Below are 21,917 nucleotides of genomic sequence, written 5' to 3'. Positions count from 1 at the left end.
ATGTTTTCTTAAGACTAGATGATATAGGGTGTTACTGCTGGTAACAATTTATCTTTTTATTTGGAATCATTCTGACCGGCTGCTACCAACTACTGATGTCTAGAACAGGGGTCCCCAACCCCTGGCCGTAGACCGGTACTGGTCCTGGCCTATTAGGAACTGGGCCACCCAGCAGGAGGTGAGTGGCGGGCAGGCCAGTGAAGTTTCATCTGTATTTGCAGCCACTCCCCAGCTCCAGCATCACCACCTCAGCTCCACCTCAGATCCTCAGGCATTAGATTCTCATAGGAGCACCACTCCTTGGTGCCACAAAGGTTGGGGACCGCTGGCCTGGAAGGTGGAGGCATAAACTGATCCCAGTGCATGGAAGGAAGTACGTGCTACTTAAAGAAATTCTTCTGTCGTCTACGCAGATATTTACCAAGCAGGCTCACTATGCTGAGTGCTGTAGATAAGTGAATGAGCATATGAGATGCAAACTTCACCCTCAGCTAACTCTTGGTTTATAGTTAAAGAAATAGATCTAATAAGCAGCCAATTTGGTTTCTAAAAGAAATTAAGTTAGATGGCTTGTCCTAAAATCAGAAGGATGGGAAAAATTCCAGTTAAGGGTTCTAGATTGAGCTTTTGCTGTTTTAAACTTTGTGCCATTGTTATAAAAACCATAAACCTTCGCAAATAATCTCTGACCTGAATTAACTTTTATTCATTTCTTTTGTCCTCTGGAACTTGGTTGAATCCAATGAAACAGTGTAAAAACGCGAAAGAACAATTTTTTAATGAAATATATGTCAGTTTATATCTTTCTGAACCTAAAAGCTTTAAACTGCTTTTGGTTCATTATAGAACAGTACACAGTAATCCAAAAATGAACATTTTACTAAGTTGTATATGCTGTAGAAAGCGTTGGCCGTTCTTTTGTGTCTGCAAAATTCTGCTTCTACTCCTAGACTGAGACTTTGACCATTATTCAGCAAAAAACCTCATGGATGCAAAATGAAGGAAATTAGGTTTCCAGTGTTTTTGAATTGCTTCATTTAGAATATTTTGCGACATATTTCTTTCTTTCCCCAAATTAGTCTTAATGGTTTTGCAGAAATTCTGGAAGATAATGTGCTCTTAGTTGAGCTTTTCGATTCTCTCGGTGCTCCTGGAATGACTCCTACCAGCATTAATCACCAGCTAGTCAAGGAGGGCCTAGCATCTTATGAAGTAGGGTAAGTAGACCCGTGAACCTTCGTGTGTAGATCACATATCACTTCAGTCATGAGAAGGGAAACCGCCATTGTTCCCCATAGGATTCCTGCTTTGACCAGCGAAGGGCGTTTCCCCTGATCCTGGTCAGGAACAGTCGTTGAAGGGATTAGTCTAATGAGAAGTAGAGTGGCTTTTCCCTCTATCTAAGGAACCCCAAAACCACGAGAGTGGCTCCGAGAGATTGAAGGCGCAGATAGGAAGAGGATACTGACATCTTGTTTCTGGGCGGAACATCTGCTTAGGCAGCCTGTCTACCTATTAGAGAAGCAAAATGGCAGGATAGAGAAGAAGTGGGGTGGTAGAGCGGCCTGCATTTCCGTTTGGAGAAACGTGGCTTTTTCCTGGGTTCAAGTGTGTACTTTGAAAGAGAACCAGGATTGAGCCATTGTGCTGAGACCCAGGACAGGCCAGACGTGGAAGTGCAGAGTGGTGGTTAGGGAGTGGGAGGACTTGGAGGGGAGACAGAGTGGCTCTTCCAGGACAGGACTCATACAGTAGGGTGGCCCGAGGGAGCTTCTGAAGAAGCTCCACAGAGGGCGCTGAAGAAAGCCAGTGTCAGTGACACCCACACCCTGCCTCAGGCTGAGCCAGAGGAGCAGGGTGCCAGCGGAGGCCTGTGGGCCTGTCCCCTCCGCCCGGACGCCAGGAGGGCTGTGGCACAGGGAGCACCTGTGCTCGCCCACTGCAGGTCCCCAGGAGGGCAAGACAGAGGTCAGAGTAGATACTCGAGTGCTTTAGACTGAGTTTTCTTTCTGTCAAAGTCAGGGTTATTGAGATATAACATACACAATAAAATTTCACTCTTTTTAGGTATACAGCTATGGATTTGGATAAACATGTACACTTTAAATATCTTACAATTTCATGTATCAGTTATACTTCTGTAAAGCCGAAGTTTTTAAAAAACTTGTTAGCTTGGTCATAAAGTATGATTAGCACACAGTAGGAGGTGACATTTATGTGTCAACCTGTAAGCATGCCCTCAGGTTTTCGTCAACGTTAATGTCTTTACCTGGATATGTGAGCTGTACGGTCCTGTTGCTTCCATTGTAGCCAAAAGTTGGAGGTGCAGCTCTTGGCCGTGAAGCTTGTACTTTGCGTCCTGCTGTTAGCCGGCCTGTTCACTAATGATAAGACCGATGGCATTGGCCAACTTCAGGAGCCTTCCATTGCTACAATTAAGCGTTTTAATTAATAACATCAAATATTTACTTAACTCTCATTTTACCAAATTTTTTTTAAAGCATCAAAGTCATAAGTTTTTTCCAGTTAACGTTCATTTTAAAAGGTATCAGATGGGGCATAGAACCAATGATGGATGTTTGATTTTTTTTTTAACCAACACAGCTTTGCATACGTGTGTGAGAGTATCATTTCTCTGGAAGGAGTTATAAAATCCAGTAGTAGTGTTCACCCCGGTACCTTTTCTGTATTTTAAAATTTGGACCATGTGTATATATGTCTCAAAAATGAATAACATTTCTTTTTAAAAAATCTGTTAGTATACCATTTCACACCCACTATTGATGGCTGTAATAAAAAAACATGGAAAATAACGTGTTGGTGAGAGTGTGGAAATTTGATCCTCGTAGATTGCTGGTGGGAATATAAATGGTACAGCTACCGTGGAAGACAGTTGGGCAGATCCTCAGATCCTTAAACGTGGAATCACCACATGACCCAGCAGTTCTGTTCTTGGGTACATACCCAAAAGACGTGAAAACGGGTACTCGGTGTCAACATCATAGCGGGGTAAGAAGACCCTTCGTGTCTCCCCTTGATTTTACAACAAGTCAGACAGCTGTGATGGAGCAAAAGGCCCTCTGCTCAGCACACAGCATGTCTGACAGATCCACGCATCAGGACGTCTGGAGGTGGCACATTGGAACGAGGAAGGTGAGGGGACAGAGGACAGGACCACTGCCTGCCCTGATCACCGAGGAGTGAGCAGAGAAATGTGACATCCCAGTCAAGCCTCTCCGTCACACTCAGTTACACCATACACACCCTTTGTAAGATATACGTCTTTTATAAGATAACAAGTGACGTTGCCCAAATAGTCCGGCCCCTGCCTACCGATGAGCTTCATGCTGTTGCCCGTCGTCTTACTGTGTCAGCTACACATTTCGTTTCGGTTCCTGGAATGTTAGCAAACTCCTGTGTAGCCTTTTAAAATCTGAAGTGTCACTCAGAGAGACCTTTCCTACCTCCCAGACCAGACGAGACTTCATTGGCCCACACCATTGTCCTTTTTTTGTGTAAATCTTGTTCATGTCGTAATTTTTTTTTGTATAGTTACGTAAGTCTCAGCATCACTCTGTGGCACACACTGTGAAGACTCGAACCCTGCCTGCTTTGTCCACACCACGGGCATCTAGCATTTTTCTTGGCTCACAGTTTGTCCCTAGTAAATATTGCATGGAGGGGACGAATGTGTGGATCTAGAACATGGACGGGAGACCTGGTTAGGTGACTCATATGGGAGTCACCAGCGTATAAAAGATAAAGGAGTCTGTGGGAGTGAATAGAATGATCTCTTCCGTCATCCACCTCAGTCGTCTGGAGCTGAGGATTATCACAGGAACGAGAAGTCCCAAAGTGGTAGCTCAGGAACCCACGCCTGAGAAGCCAGGAGCCAAAGGAAGAGACGTTGCAGGAAGGGAGAAGTAGCTGGTGCTCAGAGTTCATTTCCAGTGAGGACCAAAAACTGTCTATTAGATTCAGCAGCAAAATCAGTCATCTCAGTTAGCTGAATCTCAAACTGTGAAAGAAATCAAGTTTTCCTTTATAGAAATAAAAAATGACATCTAATTATCTGTGTTTAATCTGAACTAACCTGATTTATTAAACACTTCATTTAACAATTTTGCTTTTTAACACCCTTTATTTTCAATTGCTTTTCACTTGTATCCTCATTGGCAAACAGATTGATATTTTTTCATCAAGGAGAAATACTCAAGTTATCAAAAAAACTGAATAATCTTTGTGAGTATAAAATATCAATGGGAAATGGTGAATTCATGAGCAAAGTTGGTATTGTAAACTGTTTTTAAAATAGAAAGTTTGACTTAGATTTTTCTCTTTATGCTTGCTTCGGTGGTAACTAAACTCTTTTTAAAAAATAAAATTGCTATTAATATCAAAACTGAGAAACAGTGAGTCATAGCTAAAACGCCTTAATCTCTAGATCTAAGCAAATACAAACAAGTATTTTGCAAACTACTGTTTTTGCTAATGGGTTTTGTTCTTTTTCAGTTATACTATCAAAGATAATTCCAAAAAGCATACCGAAGTATGGGATCCTTCTCCAGAAGAAATTATTTCAGATGAAGTAAACAACTTGAGTTCTGTGTCTGCAAAATCTCTACCAAATGAGAATCTCCAGTCGCTTTGTAACAAGGAGCTGCCTGTGCATATCTGTAATGTAGTATCTCCCGAGAAGATTTATGTTCAGTGGTTATTAACAGAAAACTTGCTTAATAGGTATAAGATATAAGGAAGATGTTTATTGCATATGGTTTTCTTTTTTTCTATATTTCAAAGATCTAGAGGTCATAGAATTTTAAAAGTAGCAAAATTATTTCAACTAAGTAATCACTAAAAAACTAGTTAAACGTATACAAATAGAATATTTACGGGTTATTTTCACTAGATTAGAATTTATTCATCCCATAAATACTTACTGAGCACCTACTGTGTGACATCCAGTGTTCCTGGAGTGGGGGACATTAGTAGAGGGAGAGACAGTGAGCAAATGAAACATTTAGCACAGCGGATGGTGATGAAGACAGCGGAGAAAGATGAAGCCGTTGGGGAAGAAGACAGTTTTAGGAAGGCCTCACAGACGGTGGCATTCGAGCTGGGTCCTGAGGGAGGAGCGGCAGGAGCCTTGGGGGACCTAGGGACACCCGTCTCTGGCAGAGGGTGAATATAGTTCGAAGGCCCTGCGGTGCACTTAGTCCTGTGTGTCGGGAGGACAGGTATTCAGTCTGGCAGGAGCAGAATGAGTAAGGGAGGACAGTAGCAGATACATGGTCCGAGAATTATATGTTATAAGAGAAGATTTAGAAGATTAAAATACTTTTTATTTACATAGTTTAGAAGAAAAGATGGTAGCTGCTTATGAAAACTCCAAATGGGAGCCAGTTAAGTGGGAGAACGGTATGCACTGTGCTGTCGAGATCCCAGAAAACAACCAGTGGCGAAGAGGCCAGATCATCAGAATGGTCACAGACTCCTTGGTAGAGGTAAATGCAGTTAAAATAGAATCATGGAAGTGAACGCATTTTGTATTTTTATCCTGGGTTATTTAATCCAGTTTTTATTATGCTTTCCAGTTTGCAAAAAAAAATATTTTGAAGTGTTGTCCTGCCGTAGATAAAGTTTTTGTTTTTGCAGGTTTTGCTGTACGACGTGGGCGTCGAAGTGGTCGTGAACATCACGTGTTTACGAGAACTGGAGGACACCCTGCAGGCCACGGGCAGATTGTCTTTGGAGTGTGCTCTCGTCGACATAAGGTAGTTGTAGCTCAGTAAATTTTTTTATTATTCAATGTGATTTTAAATATTTTTCTTTATAGATGGGTTCTTGTCAGTTTAATTTTGCTAACATATTCTGAAATTTTCATAAAATTTTAAGGTTTTAAGAAGAAGGAAAGAAAAATTTGGAGCACATCAGTTTTAGTGGTATTTAAGAAATAGAGATAGGTGAGTATGACAGGTATCTAGATAGAATTCAAAGTGTTAGATATCAAAAAAATAATAAAGGCAGATAGAAATAAAATTTATTTCCTAAGTTTAGGAGTCCATGGAAAGCTAAAAATGTGTAAATTGCCAAAAAGACTAAATTACAGAGGATTCTGGGAACATGGTATGGCATGGATTTTGAGTCTACTGGAACCCTACCAAAACACAGCAACTTTAATAGCAAAACTAAAGACTGCGGGTTAGCGTCACAGCAAAAGTCGGCACAAGGTTTCCCTGTGAGTCCCCAGATACCAGCAGGTGTGGCACACATGACCCAGGGCCTGTGGCATCAGCCTCTGCGTGGGAGGGCATGGGGGGGAAAGCTGGCCAGGCTCCGACGGCTCTGACAGTGGGGACTGGCCACCGCATTTCCCCAGAGCAGACAGGCCAATGCGAGAGCAGCAGCCACGGCCGAGGAGGGAGTGATGCAGAGGCTGCCTCTAGCTGACCACAGAGACCTGCAGTGCGCCCGTGTCGTGGTGCTGGACCCTCCTTAGCCGAGTGACCCCAGCCATCAGAGCTCTCTCCCGGGACACAAACAGAGGGGAGACTCCTGGGAACAGAGCCCAATGCGAGCAAACCAGACATGGCCAGAGCAAAGCAAAGATTCAGGGAAAAGCAGGGAGGTGAGCGAGGTGCCAGAGCATGAGGCCACCTTTTCTGTCACTGCGGGAGGACAACACAAAGAAAGCCCTAAAGCCATGAAGTTATAAAAGCAGGTGGTTCACCCCGTCCTCCCAAAGGCATTTCTGGTAAAATGTGAGCAAAAGGAAGAGTTATGGTTGAATTCCATGCACATTATTATGAGAAAAATGAATCAGGAGCCCAAGAATGTCCCTAGAGGTGAGGGAGAACCACCCAGAAGACCCACAGAATGGCGAGCTGTGATTGTATATTTCAGAATGAACGAAATAATTTTTGAAAATGTAGACAGTGTGAGGAACAACATAGAACAATTAGAAAAACTCAGAAATAACATTACAGAAAAAGGAAGATTTAAAAAACACTCAGGAAAGAATTAGAAATAAAATCCTATAAAAGTAGACTAAACTAGAAAAAAAAAAGTAAAAGCAAACACAATACGTAATACCTAAATAGAAATACAAGATAGGCAGATTTTTAAAATGTAAAATAAAAATCCAGAGGATTCAAAAGAGAACAAAAGATATCTAAAATAGACAAGACCCCAGCACACGTGTAAGAGGAACTGCAAAGGAGAAAACTGAAAGCAATAGAACTAAGTACTAAAAACCCACTTCAAAAGAGTGTTTCTAAAATAAAAGACTACTTAAAACTACACATTGAAAATCAAATGCCAACACTGAGAGATTATCTAGTAAAATTTTTGACTTGTAAGAGAAACAAAGTCACAGTGTCATCAACACTTTATGCCAGAGGTAATGCAGTAATATTTTAAAAATAATTTAAAAAATGGCAAGCCGCAGGCCCCACGTCCAGCCACAGTGGCCCAGGACAGAGAGCACAGCTTAGGGAGGTCCTGAGGCGCCTGCAGAATCCTCTCCAGAGAGAGGCCAGCACAAGGGCTGCTGGTGAGCGTTACAGTCGTTTCACCTAAGAACTAAGGTCACGTGGTCTTTTTTAAGGACACAGAATAGCATACACAATGATTAGATATGGCACAATTTCAAAATTGGGGTGAGAAAGAGTTTACATGACAAGTCCAGTAAGCTTAATGTTTGTCTTATTGGTGTTAACTAGGAGTAGGTACTTCAGATAAGACAATGGGGGAAAGAGAAAAGCGGTTACTAACAATATTGATTTAATATTGGAACTGTTAATATTTTATATAAATAAATCAATAAAATGGTGAGGAAAATGAAATAACCATACAGCTGGTGTCGTAGCCTCTCAGAGAGCATCTTCCTCACAGAGCGGACTGCATTCTCAGCAGAGCATAGCTAAGGACAGAATGCAGCTGCCTCCCTGCCAGGCCCGCTGCGGTGAGCATCCCACAGTGGTGGTGGTGTCTCTGGAGCACCGGTGTGTGTCGGGGGTAAGTTGAATAGTAACTGCGTGCGTGTCACCACGAACCAGTGTGGTAGATGACAAAGCGTGAGGTTGAAATTAATTTACCTTGTACTCCTGGTTTTGAATTAGCAGTATCAGTAGAAACTCATGAGATGTTTTAATGCTAAAACATGTTGTTTAGCTTGTAACATGAAGGACCCAGCAGCAGTGAGCTAGCTACGTTGGTACGCAAATAGAGGCCTCCAGATGCCAGTTCCCACTTAAAGAAATTCATGCTCTTTGGGAAAATGTCCAATTCTAGGTCTTGGGCAGGAAATGTGCAATATGAATCTAGAATACCTTATACCGAAAAGCGAGAAAGCTTTAAGAATGACTGGGATTATGACAAAAGGACTCAGGAGGCAACCTGAATAAACTCCAGGGTGGGACTGGAGCATCCTCAGGGCGAGCGTGGCCCATTGAAGCATTAGCTGTCTCAGTCCCCAAGTTTATAAGGTGACAAAAGATGAACTCACGAGTTCCTTTCAGAGGATTCCAGGAGCCACCTTGTTATTCTTGAAACTGATGAATAAGGGAGATGAGCTTTTGTCTTGCCTTTCCTGTATGATCTATATTTGAAGATAATCAAACAGTCGATTAGAGAACATTGTTTTTTATAAGTATTCCGACTAACAAAGGAAGAATGATATCACTAGAATGGCACAATTTTATAACCCTAAGAAACTGAGGGATCCAGACAACGAGTGTTGGTGGCTGCTAACATGGAGAGAATGACGTGGACCCCCGAGGGGAGTACGCAGCACCACCGCGAATGGTGTTGCTGGAAAAGAAAAATGTGAGCCAGAATCTGATCAGGACTCCAGACCAAATTCTGAATTTAAAGGAAACGCAAGAGACAGAGGAACGTGTTGAACACCATGAGATGCAGCTACATTCAGACCATGGACACTGCAGAACGAGTGACGGTTTCTTCAGAAACTGTAAGGGAAGGAGGTGGGAGGGGCATTCGAGCTGCATGTCAGCCACCCACGGGGTACGGGTTTTGTTTACCAGTTCACACTGTCCCGAAACATCAGGAAAAATGAGCACCGTCTGAAAAGTTGATGGTAAGGAATTGCTAAATTTTTTAGACATGCTAACAGTACCACGGTTATGTTAGTTTAAAAAGACTTATCTTTTAGAAGCACAAACTAAAATCTTTTGAAATCATGTGATAACTAGAACTTGATGAAAACTCATCAGGGATGGGGTATGTGGGACTATAGATGAAATAAATTCGATCACGTATTGATAATTGTCAACGCTGAGTGATACTCAGCTTTCTTTTGATTGAAAATTACCATAATAACTTTTGAAAGGTGAATTCACCAGATCTCTAAGAAATTATTCAGATTACCTTCAGCTGTTAAGGAAAATCTGTAAATAAGATGTGGCTTAGAGGAATGTAGGAAAAGTGTGTCCTGAGTAGGCGGTTCAGGAGGGAACGCTGCTGGTCAAGCCCAGTGCGGCTTCTCACGGGCCGCGGCATTGACCGCCCTTCGTGGCCTCCCAGGTGGGAAGGGGCCCCGGCAGCCCCGAGCCTGGGCGCAGCCCGCCCTCAGCCTTCACTTTGCAGGTTAAGGAAGTGGCAGATGGCTGCTGCTAGGGGGCCTCCCGTCACTGATAAATCCATGGCAGTGAAGCCGTAGTGTCTTTGGGACAAGAATTACAGACTCAGACCTTAGTGGCATCGTGAGTCATTTCTGTTAACACCTGTCCTAGTAGGTGGACAGTCAGCACCTGCTCAAACACCCCCAGTGCTGTGGCACACGCATCTCTAGGGAGCTCGTCGATCAGGCAGCTCCAGCTGCTGGCATCTCCTCATGTCCCCCGTCCCTGCCATGTGTCCTCATTTTGCCTCAGAACACACCTCTGTACTCCTGGCAGCCATCATGTATGGCAAGGTAGATGCCATGTTCCAGGCTATTACGTTTTTGTCAGATAATCCTAAAATAACATGATTTCTAGATTTTCCTGCTTTCTTTCTCTAAATGTTCTCTGGTTTAAGTTGGAAGAATTATTTCAGGTATATTGTGAGCAGATGTCACCAAAACTACAAACATGTTATTCTGTTCATCACATTTGGTTAGTGTAGCGTGTTTAAATCTGTGTTTGGGAAGGTGAGTTGGGTTGAATGTCTAAGCAGTTTTCATTGAACTCACATTGAGCTCGTGAGTAGCAGTCAGAAGCCCTGCAGTCTGAGCTGTAACTCTATTCGACCTGCAGTCTCACTGAACGATGATTGCATAACGGCGCCCAAGCACGTCTGTCTGCATCTGTTTGTTGTCTGTACTGGCGTTACCTTGTCCCGTCTCCCCCGAAGAAGAAGGATCAGCCACACAGATTGACAGCCAAAGGCCCAGCACTGACACGGGGGCAGGACAGACCTGGGTGTCCTCACAGGGCCTGCCATTCAGAGGACTTTGTAGGAGTGGCACGTGTTCCTCGCTCATGCTCATTAGGCAGCTATAGCATTTTATACACTTAAGTCATAGATTTTTTTCACCAAAATATAGGGTTTTACATTTATTTCTGTCAGTTCATCTCATTGGTTTTGAAATAGAAATACTGTCACTCAGTGTCTAGGCCGCCTTCTTGATGTGCTGTCTGTAAATTGGAAGGCTCGTCTCTGCGTCACAGGCTCGTTTGCAGATTGTGGGCCGAACCCTACAGATGTGTACCATGAACCCTACAGACATGCCCCATGTATTTGTGTGCATTTTTAGAGATGGGCACAAATGGAGAGATTACAGACCTGTTCACAGATAAGGCCAAAGGATCTCAAAGACCCTTCCAACAGTGTAGAAGCTTTAGTGAACCCATTTAGAATTACAGATTTATCCAGCCTGTTTTAAAAATTACCCACAAGGACCTTGTCATTAGAGGGATGAACAAAAAGCTGTGAAAACGGAGGAAAATTGTGAAATTAACACAAAGCCACGTTTAAACTGATTTCACACTACATATGTGGTTGGTTCAAATATATATGCATATGGTGGTTATTTTATATTTCTATATTTTGTGGTATTGGTTATAAAACAAGTTGTTAAAATTTTTTGTTTTAGACCAACTGGGGGGAGTGACAAGTGGACAGCGACAGCTTGTGACTGTCTTTCATTGTACCTGACTGGAGCTGTAGCAAGTATGATCTTACAGGTGTGTAACGGGGTCACAGTAGATGTGAACTAATTATTTCGTCAATGTTTTCTACAGGTTCATTTCTTGTTGAGAAAGTAACAGCAAACTATTTGGATTTTTTTTTTAACAACCTTTTTGGGTCTCATTTCAAGTTATAATATCTGTTTAATAATAGATGTACCATAAATGATCGCATGAATGAATTAAAACATTTCTAAAGTAATATTCTTGAATTGATAATTTGCATGTTACAAAACAATTTATGCTAGAGTGCATTTTTGAAGCCTTGTGATATTCTTTACAAACTGGAACGTTGGTTGAGCTGCTGGTGAAATATTAACTATGTCATAAAAAATATGTGTATGATATGGATTTGAGAGGAGGCAATATTTTATATTTTTTCAAAAATTTAAAAATATTCATTGCCTCCTTTACTTTTTTCTACCTCGATACATTTTATCACATTGATTAGCAGTTTCTTATATAAGTAATTTTTCCATGTTACATTTTTCTGTGCGTACTTTTTCCATTTTATAATTACACATGAAGGAGAATATATGTTTTGTTCTTTTGCTTTTTGTAGGAAAAGCACACCTGTGGAAATATATTTCAATTTAAAATTTGCAGAGTTTAGAAGAATAGAGAAACTTGTAACTGTAGTGTATTTCCCAACCCCACCCCACATTCTAGGACAAAAAAGTTTTTCAGTTTCTCTATCCTTTGGGCCGCCCCCCCCCCCCCCCCCCGCCCCCAACACACACTCACATAAATTTCACCTGACGGTGAGGCTGGCCATGGCATTTCATTTCACGAGGCATTGTCCCCACTGACTCTCTTCCAGGCTGTTTTCTCTCTAATTTGGTCATATATCAAAATTACTTGGCCGGGGATTGTTTTTCTGGCCTGGAGATCTGAGGAGGAAATTCCCGTGAAAAGGTATCATGTATAAGATTTCACTTTTGTGTCTCACACTTACCTGCTCTTAACCACTGCAGGAAAACAGCGCGACATGGCCATTACCTGTGAAGCTTTTCTGCAGAGATGAAAAAGGAGAGCGTGTGGATGTCTCTAAGTATTTGATTAAAAAGGGTTTGGCCCTGAGAGAGCGGAGGTAGGGGCTTCGTTTCTGCATCAGTGTGTGACGGAGGCGTCGTGTTTGCCCATGTGAAACCTCTGTGTCCATGTGCCTTCACACCTGAGTTGAATCTTGTTTGTTCTTTAAAATGATGTATAAACTAACCCAGAATGTCCTCCTTCAGGGCTGACGATTTGCTGATTTGGGCCCATCAGCTATGGAACGTTTGAGCTCCTTCTGGCACAATTTGCTTTTCTATTTTCCCCTGGCTTTGCATTTACACTGTAAACCAGAGGAAAAGGGAATGACAGGAACTGATCTGCGCCCTTTGGCCTCACTGCTGAGACAAGAATGTTTAAGCTTTATGTTGGCAGTTCTCGTAGGTGTTTGCCAAAATGTGTGTGTGCAACAGAAACGGGTAAAAGAAAACAGAATCGAGCAGTGTTCACATGGAAAGATCCTTCGAGCACTGCGTTCGAGGTGTAAGTGCCTTTGCAAAGTCCTAGGGGAGAAGGGCCAGGCTCTTGCGATAGTCCTGGCTTCCTCTCTCCCCCCCAGGGGTAGGGCTCTGTGGCAATGGCAAACACATGTCCCAAGTAGCCACCTTGTCCCATGCATGGCCAGATCGCTGTTTTCATCTTGCATTATTAGATCTTACCTTATTCCTGGCCCACACCCCAGTGCTAATGGAATGGAGGGAGATCTAGGGGTCAGAAGCAGAGGGATCATGAGGTGACTGGCTATGGCTGGCGAGCGCTGACCGGCAGGCTGGGCACGGGCCTGTGGCTGGGTCCTGCACCTTTGTTCCACCAGTGTCTCTTTGGGCTCACTGCCTGTAGACTAAAGCCATTCCTTGAAAGAACTGTTACCGTGAACAACACTGGGCAAGCTAGCATTGCTGATGACAGCTGCCACGGTCGCCATATCCGTCACCGTTTTGACAACGCTGGAACTGCCTGCTAGCTTGGCTGGGGACAAGGGGCAGTGCAAGCTGAGGGCATATGGGGCTATTTTGTCGACGCTTATTTCCTTTGAAAAGAAAATAGAGCAAAGTAGAAGAAACAAAAATGTACAATTCTAAAATAAGCATATTTCCTTCCAGGTTTTCTTTGCAGGTGTACTTTTTTTTTTAATTGGAAGGGAACGACAGGAGGTAAAAAAATTCTGATGAATATAGCATATGACCACCAACACTTAATGTCTGATGGGCCGTGTGTTTAAGGAACACATGGTGTCTTTATGATGCTCGATGCTGACGACTCGCCACGTGGACACGCTCCATCTGCGGGCTGACTCAGTTGGCCCCCAGGGGCACTCCCAGTGTCATGCTGTGCCTGAGCTGTGCTCACTGGCTTTGCAGAGAGTATGGCGTAAATATGAGATTGTAATTTAAAACACTTCAGTGAGATTACGAACCTTTTTTATGAAGCTCATTCATAATTTTAAATAATTTTCATTATTATGCTCATTTTCATTTAACAAATTAGACTAGAGCAAATATTTTCTTTAGACTTCAAGTATAGTAGAAGGATTCTTTTTATATTTTCTCCAGAATTTTTTTATTTGCTCACGTTTAGATGTATTCTTTTCTTGGATGTTACAGAATTAATAAATTAGATAACAGCCATTCGTTATCTGAGAAGTCTCTGGAAATTCCCCTGAAAGATGATGATTCGGTGGTTACCAACTGTACTGAAATTAACTTGGACCCTGACAAACTAGCTGCTGATATTACCAGTAAAGACGAGGTATCTGAATTTAAGGAGGAAATTTTAGAACCAAGACCCACTGGATGCTATAAACCGCCAGTTATTCCTGACATGGAAGTATTCGAGGCAGTAGTCACCTGCGTTGGTGATGATGGAACTGTGTTTGTGGTACCTAAATTATCAGGTAAGAGCTTTTACATGACATAGGGTCAGTCAGCATAAGTGGTAGCTGGAGCTCATTCTCTAGTGAGGCAGACGTGGAGGGGGATGTGCTGGACGAAGGTTTCACCTCTTCGGACGTCATTTCACTGAGTCGTTGTGAGGGTTAAATGAAGTAACGCACACGGTGCTTTTCGCAGTGCTCGCACGTAGACGCTGCTTACTGTGACGTCAGGGGAGACTCTGGCCTAAGGTGAGCATGGGGCGGACCCCTGGAGGTGGCAGTGCTCCAGTGTGCGGCACTTACACGTGTTTGGTGGCCACGCAAGAAGAATGCAAAGTTTATATTCATTTAGGAAGAGGAGAGGTCACAACCAGTGACCAGAGGGTCAGGGCGTTTGCCAGCGTTCAGGCTTCCCTGAGCTCTCCAGGCTTACGTACGGCCTGACCGTGTCCGGGACCCTGTGTGCACCCGGCACCACGGCACTCGCAGGGCAGTGAGTCCAGCTGTGGGATGGGCACAGTGGCTGTGAACTTGTCAGATTTTTGTCTCATTTGTTCATCTCTTAAATACTATGTTTCGGTTTGAAAAACCCGATGAGTCTGTGTAGTTGGCTGTTCTAGAAGTGACCAGTGGCTGAGACCCGTAGCTCTAGTGCCTAATCTGGAAGCTGTGCTTGGCACGTACGGACAGTCGTGGCTGACACCACCAACGGTTACGGGTGCCCTGCACGTGGCCCCCCGCAACCCTGACTGCGGTCAGGTACTGTGACAGCCAGGGTACAGAGGAGTAAACAAAGGCTTGTGGGGTAAAGGAGCTCCCCAAGGTCCCTCGCCTAAAGTGGCAGAGCTGTTTCGGGGACTGAGTGCAGAGCTCGTCTTCTGCAGTGTCGTCGTGGGGCACATTGTACAACAGTGGGCCAACCGCAGTCAGTGGCAGCACTGGAATCTTGGTGTCACATGCCAGCCACACCTGGGGTTAAGCTCAAGGAACACAGCGTGCTGTGTTTTTCTCATGCACTATCAAAATGGTGTCTTGAAGTGGTGGTTCTTTTATATTCCGCCATCTCACGTATCTTAGAGCTTTTAGTGATTTTTACACTCCTCAAAGGGTGCTTGCATTTATAATCAGAGATCAGAATAATTATTTACATGCTGTCAATTGCAAATTTTGAAGCATATAGGTGCTACTGCCCGAATTAGATTTTTATTAAAGCTATATACTGTGGGGATTGATTTTTAATTCTTTATAATATTATCTAAGGGATAAAATTTTTAAAAATAGGTGATGACTTCATTTGAAAATGGTAAGGAGTTTTTCCTAAGTGCTTTCTATTTTTAATAATTTCTTCAGAATTTGAGCTAATGAAAATGATGAGTGAAATTCAAAGTAATTTAAAATGCCTTGGTCTTTTGGAGCCTTATTTCTGGAAAAAGGGAGAAGCCTGTGCCGTGAGAGGATCAGATACCATGTGGTATAGAGGCAAGGTCATGGAGGTCGTTGGCGGCATGATCAGGGTGAGCGTGAAACTCTGTGTGACTGTTTTAAGGCTAAATGCTATAACGCTAAGTGGTCTTTTGAATCTAAATACATGAAGGTGTGGTTAAAATATCTTTTAATGACTTCATTCCTGTAGGAAGACCAATCAGATGCATTACACGCTTATTTGTAATAAGAATTTTTGTTTTTGTTTTTAAGTATATTTACTAACCCAAATAACCAGAATATATTTTCAGGTAGAGATTTGGCCTCTGCTATTTTAATGGTACCATGTACTTGCAATTGGAAGCCCTATTTGCATACATGGTATTAAGTAAAACAGCTTGTTTTCCATGTTCCTTAAGTTATAACTCACGTACTTTACAGACCTGGAATCCAAATAAAGAAGATGGTGGTGAACTTTATTTTTTTCTCACATTATCTAATACCTCTGTTTCTTAAAATTTATTTAAAAGTATTTTGACATTTTAATCATCACTTTATTCTTGTGGTCATTTTGCATTTTAAGTATATGCAGTAAATTTGCCATTCCTTAACCTGATATCTTTTGAAGTTTATCCTATGATCCACATTAAGAAATAAACATTACGTAAAACTGTGCTCATCCTGACTGCATGGAATATACTCATATGTCGTGTTCAATTCTATTTCTTTTTAAAAAATATTTTCCATTACAGTTGGCTTACTGTATTACAGTAACTACAGTATTATATTAGGGTCAGATGTACAATACAGTGATTAGACATTTATATAAGTTACAAAAAGTCTATTCCCCACCTGGCCCCACACAGACTTTTTACAGTGCTGCTGACTGTACTCCTGTGCTGTGCTTCATTTCCCCGTGACCCATTTCATTTTTTGAAACGCCTAGTGCCAGGACAACCCAAGAAGAAAACATTGTACATGGTTTCCCAGACTGTGAAACTGTTTGAGAAATACTGAGAATTTAAAAAATGTTTACTAAATGTAAACATATACTTTTAAAATAACTTGAAAAAACAAAATTTAAAAATTATCCTAAAAAATGGATTATTCTTAAGGAATTTGTAAATCTAACAAGACCCAGATCAAAAAAAAAAAAAAACCCTCTTTTTTGTGTTAAGAAAGCCCTTGAAAATGGGGTTTGAAGTATTATGGGACGAGGAAATACAGTATTGCCTTTTCTAGAGATTTTTCAAATTTCAGATTTAGGTATTTTTCTAGGATGTCTTTTTTTAAGACCAGGGAGCCCCTCCTATCCCTTAATTTATAAATAGTAAATTTTAATAATAAATTTTATTTGTCCTGTTTCAGGTACAATATTTAGATCACGGATTAACTGAGAAGATCCCGCAGTGTCATCTTTACCCTATTTTGTTGTATCCTGAGACACCCCAGTTTTGTATTCCCTGTCAGCTCCATGATACCATACCCGTGAGTAAACAGTAATTTGTGGGATGATTAATTTAAATATTTTTTGTTAATAATTTTCTAGAAATTAGAATGTAAAATGAAATCCCTTTCAGTTGCAACAAAAATAAAATACTTAGAAATGTTTAATATGACAGCTAAAGGGCCTTAATAAAGAAAACTACAGAATTATACTGAAGGATATAAAAAGATCTGAATAAATGAAGAGAAATACCTTCATAGAAGGCAAGGCATAAGATTTTAAAAATTAAGTTACTCCTTTATCAAGTAAAATTTCAACAAGTTTGAAGCTAGAAATCAGATAAAGGGGGTGGTATCACCCCCTTGCTGTATCACAAATAAGGTAAACCTTGTATCTAAATCAACAGTAAACTTTTTCTGATCTTATACAGTGTGTGTGGCTCTGGCATTAGGAGCGGCATAGCTGCAGGGTTTTGGCTCAGGATTCCTCATGGGGCTGTGGCCATGATGCCCCCAGAAGTGCAGCCGCCCCGAGGACTGGCTGGGCAGAGTCTACTTCTGCGTGGCTCACAGTGGCAGGAGGCTCGACTCCTTGCATATGTGCCTCTCACCAAGTGGACTGTGACAGTCTCTGCCCCTAATAAACGCATATTGCTGGCACCACATTGGTGTATTGGCCTTTAAAAAAATGTTATGATGCTTTGTTTTTGATTTAGGTTTTTACATACATGTTTTATGGTTTAAATCAGGTCCCTAACCCCCCGGGCTTTACGCCAGTAAGGGTCTGTGGCCTGTTAAAAACCAGGCAGCACAGCAGGAAGTGAGCAGTGGGCCAGCAAGCGAAGCTCCATCTGTGTTAGCAGCTGCTCCCCAGCACCAGCATCACCACCTCAGCTCCGCCTCAGATCATCAGGCATTAGATTCTCATAGGAGCACTGGTCCCTGGTGCAACAAAAGTTGGGGACCGCTGTCATAAATAACAGAAACGTATTGTCTCGTGGTCCTGGAGGCTAGAAACCCAAGATCAAGCTTTCAGCAGGCTTGACTCCTTCGGGGCTGTAAAGCAGAGCACAGCCCCCCGCCTCCAGCTCCTGGGCTCCAAGGCTGCGTTCTCAGCCTTCACGTCATCCGCCTTCTGCCCATATCTGTAGGTTTATATTTTTAAAGCATGAAATGCTTTGAGGAACCACGACGGGGGAAGCTCAGATTGCTAGTTTAAGATCATGTTTGTCTTACGCCTGTGTTCCTCGTGCTCCTCTCCAATGCTGCCTGCGTGAGGCTGCTTTAGTGTGCCTTCGTTTGCTTCCTGCTCTTTTGTGAACGTGTGAATGACTCTGAGTTTGTCACCCCAAACAGGTTGGGGGCACCTGGCAGCCGGATGCAGTAGAGCTCCTTCAGGAACTGCTTTCGAGGAGAGAGGTGGAGATTCACATCACGGTAATTACCTGAGCACGGGAGCCGGGGTTCAGAGGTGATGTCAACGCGGTGTGGAGCGTTTTTATGGTGAACCATGTCCCTGGGTGCGGCTAAGTTACGCATTAATCTAAAAGACGCTGCTGCTTCGGTTCCTGAGCTTGCTTTGAGTGAGCCTCATTCTGAGGACTTCATGAGCATCGAAGTCAGTAATTTGGAAGTTTCTTTATGAATTCATTCTGGCAACAGGTGGCACCGAAGCGTGAGGGGCATGTGCCCACAGGGTGTTCAGAGGTGCTAGGCTGGGGCAGGCGGGTGGGACGGACCTGAGGGCTGACCACGAGGCCACCTGCTGCCAGGAAGCTGGTCGGGGCAGCAGGGACCTGGACGTAGCGGGCACAGAGCGTGCCCTGGAGGAAAGGTAGGGTCTCCCGACCCGGGAAGTGGGCGCACCAGGAGGCCCAGACAGCACAGTGGGCATGGCACGTGTCAGGAAATGGTGCAGCTGCTCGGCCAGGGGACAGAGGTCTGCGAGGTAACTGAAAGGAGAATCCCTGCAAAGGTAGGATGTCAGAGAGGACTTCAGAATGGAGGCAGGACAAACCACGCAGAGCTGCAGGGCGGGGTGGGGACGGGGCCGCAGGGGCGGGCGAGCGGGGACCGTGGGAGCTGCTGCTGCCCGCGGACCTAGGGCTCTGTGCAAGGGCTCGAGCAGGGGAGCGGCCTGGCCTGGCCTCGCGTGCCACTGCCGTCCCTTCGCACAGATGAACCTGGACGGCGACAGAGGGTAGAAGCAGGGGGAGATCTGGAAGGCACTGGCCATCCCTCAGGGATGCGAGTGTGGCTAAGGCAGGGCACGGGTGACAAGAAACGGTCCACATCAGGGTGCTGACTAAACATTTTTTTTACTCCTGAACGTGCCTTTTCTTTCTCCTTCTACTCAGTATGAATTATTATTATCTAAAGATGAGGTATAGTGAATTATATACAGTAAGTTATTGTATAGTAAATAAGTATAAAATTCTCTACCTTATTTCCATGTCAGTATATTTTACGTAAAACAAAATAATAGAGTTAGTGCCTCAAAACCTGCCAAAATATCTGGAAAGAAATTTTATAGAATGAGTCATTCGTCAAGCTTATAATACTGTGATTTTCAGAACTCTCATTTCATTTTTGCTATGAAAGTTTAATCTTCAAACAGACTTTATTCTCATACTGATAACCTTTATTGAACTTAAATAGGAATTACCGGAAAATCCATGGGAGAAATTTTCTGTTCATCTCTATTTTGATGGAATGTCACTTTCTTATTTTATGGCACACCATAAATATTGCTCTTTTGAACATTCTGAAGAGATATTAAAAGAAGTAAGTTAACTGTTTTTCTATAAAAATCTAAATTATAGAAAAATAAATTCTTGTTAAAATGTATTTTGTCTTACACCCTGTCTTCAATATGCTTCTACGTGTCTGATGTTAAGAGAGCCTAGAGAATTTGTAAATTCTTTATTGTGAAAGCAATATTTTACATGTCCTAAAAAAAGACTTTAATTGCATTAAGATTTTATTGTCTGTATGCTTTTAAACCTAGCAAGAAACCCATATCTAGCTAGTATCGTTTGAGAGATGTAAGTAATAAAATCATGGTAGAATTCACGGCCAGGAAAAGGCTCTCTCCCCAGATCAGATATTTTCCCTTTTATTTGACATTATAACATTTCCCTCATTTTGCCTTCTTACAGCAAACTCAGAGCCAAATTTTAAGCTTAACTTTAAGAAATAACCCTGTCCAGTCTCCTGGCGCTTGTGGTTTTAATGATTTAAAAAACATAATTACCCTGTTACAGATTTGGTTTCATGTTGGCAGCTGCCCTAAGTGCTTTGTGGAAGTGGGGTGTTCTTCATAAGTCATAATGTTTCACTTGTAGGCGTACAGTTCACATGTCAGATTTTTAAATACTCATTTTAGTGATACTACAAAACCAAACATCGAGTGTTCAGTTTAACATAGAAAAGTACTTTCTTCTCTCAAGTAGAAACTGTGATACTGCTTAGTACACGTCGTCCTCACTGCAGCTGTCTTTCAGGGGGACGGGCGTGTGCATGCGTTTGTGCCCCCGTGTTTGCGTAGCAGGTGTTCCATCCGTTTAACAGGCTTTGTACAGATTACTCAGTCTCTTCCCGCTGTGCTGCGTAAACATCTGGAAGGAAAGAACTCCCACTCCCTTAAATATCAAGCCAGTTACAGCTGACACGTTTAGCACAATTCTGAGGATTTTTACTGGTACAATATTAAGATTACTCAGAGCATTAGGTTTTCCCATAGTTAACCCAAAACAACTAAGTGCATGCCAGTGAGGACATGCACCCAGTTTTTGTGGAGATGAAGTATGAAAGTGCCTTAAAGCGGTGTCATGTCATTAATGATGGATTTATTCATTGATAATGTCATATTTCAGAAACCAACAGATGACAGCAGCAAGTATGAGGAGGAAAGATGGGAAGTAAGGTTCGAGGTAGGTTTCAGTCCTGATATTCTGGAAACTTTGGACAGTTCATCAACACAAAAGATCTGGCACAAAATCAGGAAGTAGCATTTTCTTTTATAATGGCTTTATTGAGATATGGTTTACATACCATAAAATTCAGCTTTTTAAAGTGGTTTTAGAGTGTTCACCGACCTGTGCAGCCATCGCAACTCTAACTCCACGTTTCATCACCCAGAGAAACCTCATGCCAGCGGTGGTCCCGTCCCCTCCCTGCCCGCCCTGGGCCCCTGCAGACCGCTGACCCATCGGGCCTGCCTGTCAGGGCACGATGTGAGGCCCTTCATGGGTGGTGGCCTCTTGCACTCAGCGTGTCTCGGGGTTCATTAGTGTCCTTTTTATGGCTGAATCACAGACCTTGTCCTGTTTTTCCATTCAGCCGTTGATGGACACGTGGGCTGTTTCCACCTTTTTGTGACTGTGAGTAAAGCGACTGTGGCACTCGCACGTTTTGGGGTGAAAATCTGCTTTCTCTCAGGCACGGTCTTAGGCATGGAGGACCGAGTCATGTGGTGACCACTACCACTGTGAGGAGCTGCGAGACCGTGGCCCACAGGGGCCGCTCCACTTACTTCTGTGCCGGGAATGTGCGAGGGGGCCATGTTCCCCGGGTCCGTGCCCGCGCTCACTGCCGGGTCTTTTCCTGGCCAGCCCAGAGCAGGTGTAAAGTGCGGTATCCCACTGTGGCATTTGCCTGATGACTGATGACACTGAGCATCTTTCCATGTTCTCTTCGGCTATTTATATATTTTCTTTGGCAAAATCTCTGTTTAAATCCTGTCTTTAGGGTTTAACATTGAAAACAAAGGCAACAAAAACAGAATTAAGGGGGACAACATCAAACTAAAAAACTTCTGCACAGCACAGGAAACGATCAGCAAAACAGCAGGGCAGTCCACAGCACAGGAGTAAATCTCAAATGGTGTGTCTGGTAAGGGGCTGCTATCCACGATGCATGAAGAGTTCACACAG

At 43.0% G+C, this 21,917-nt stretch overlaps 1 protein-coding gene across 1 annotated transcript in view; it reads left to right on the top strand.

Moving 5' to 3' along the window:
• Positions 1–21,917, top strand: part of RNF17 (ring finger protein 17) — a 79,362-nt gene that overhangs the window by 46,329 nt on the left and 11,116 nt on the right. Inside the window, exons 19-30 of the mRNA XM_011375476.2 lie at positions 1,097–1,217; positions 4,513–4,740; positions 5,354–5,504; positions 5,656–5,774; positions 11,096–11,186; positions 12,164–12,279; positions 13,847–14,136; positions 15,466–15,629; positions 16,906–17,025; positions 18,340–18,420; positions 19,642–19,767; positions 20,859–20,915. Coding sequence (XP_011373778.1) covers positions 1,097–1,217; positions 4,513–4,740; positions 5,354–5,504; positions 5,656–5,774; positions 11,096–11,186; positions 12,164–12,279; positions 13,847–14,136; positions 15,466–15,629; positions 16,906–17,025; positions 18,340–18,420; positions 19,642–19,767; positions 20,859–20,915 — 1,664 coding nt within the window. The remainder of the gene's footprint in view (positions 1–1,096; positions 1,218–4,512; positions 4,741–5,353; positions 5,505–5,655; positions 5,775–11,095; positions 11,187–12,163; positions 12,280–13,846; positions 14,137–15,465; positions 15,630–16,905; positions 17,026–18,339; positions 18,421–19,641; positions 19,768–20,858; positions 20,916–21,917) is intronic.

This window comes from Pteropus vampyrus, unplaced genomic scaffold (genome assembly GCF_000151845.1).
Source record: "Pteropus vampyrus isolate Shadow unplaced genomic scaffold, Pvam_2.0 Scaffold272, whole genome shotgun sequence".
In the NCBI taxonomy this organism is placed as follows: domain Eukaryota; kingdom Metazoa; phylum Chordata; class Mammalia; order Chiroptera; family Pteropodidae; genus Pteropus; species Pteropus vampyrus.
The sequence above is the reverse complement of the archived record's forward strand: the minus strand, read 5'-3'. Positions and strand labels throughout refer to the sequence as shown.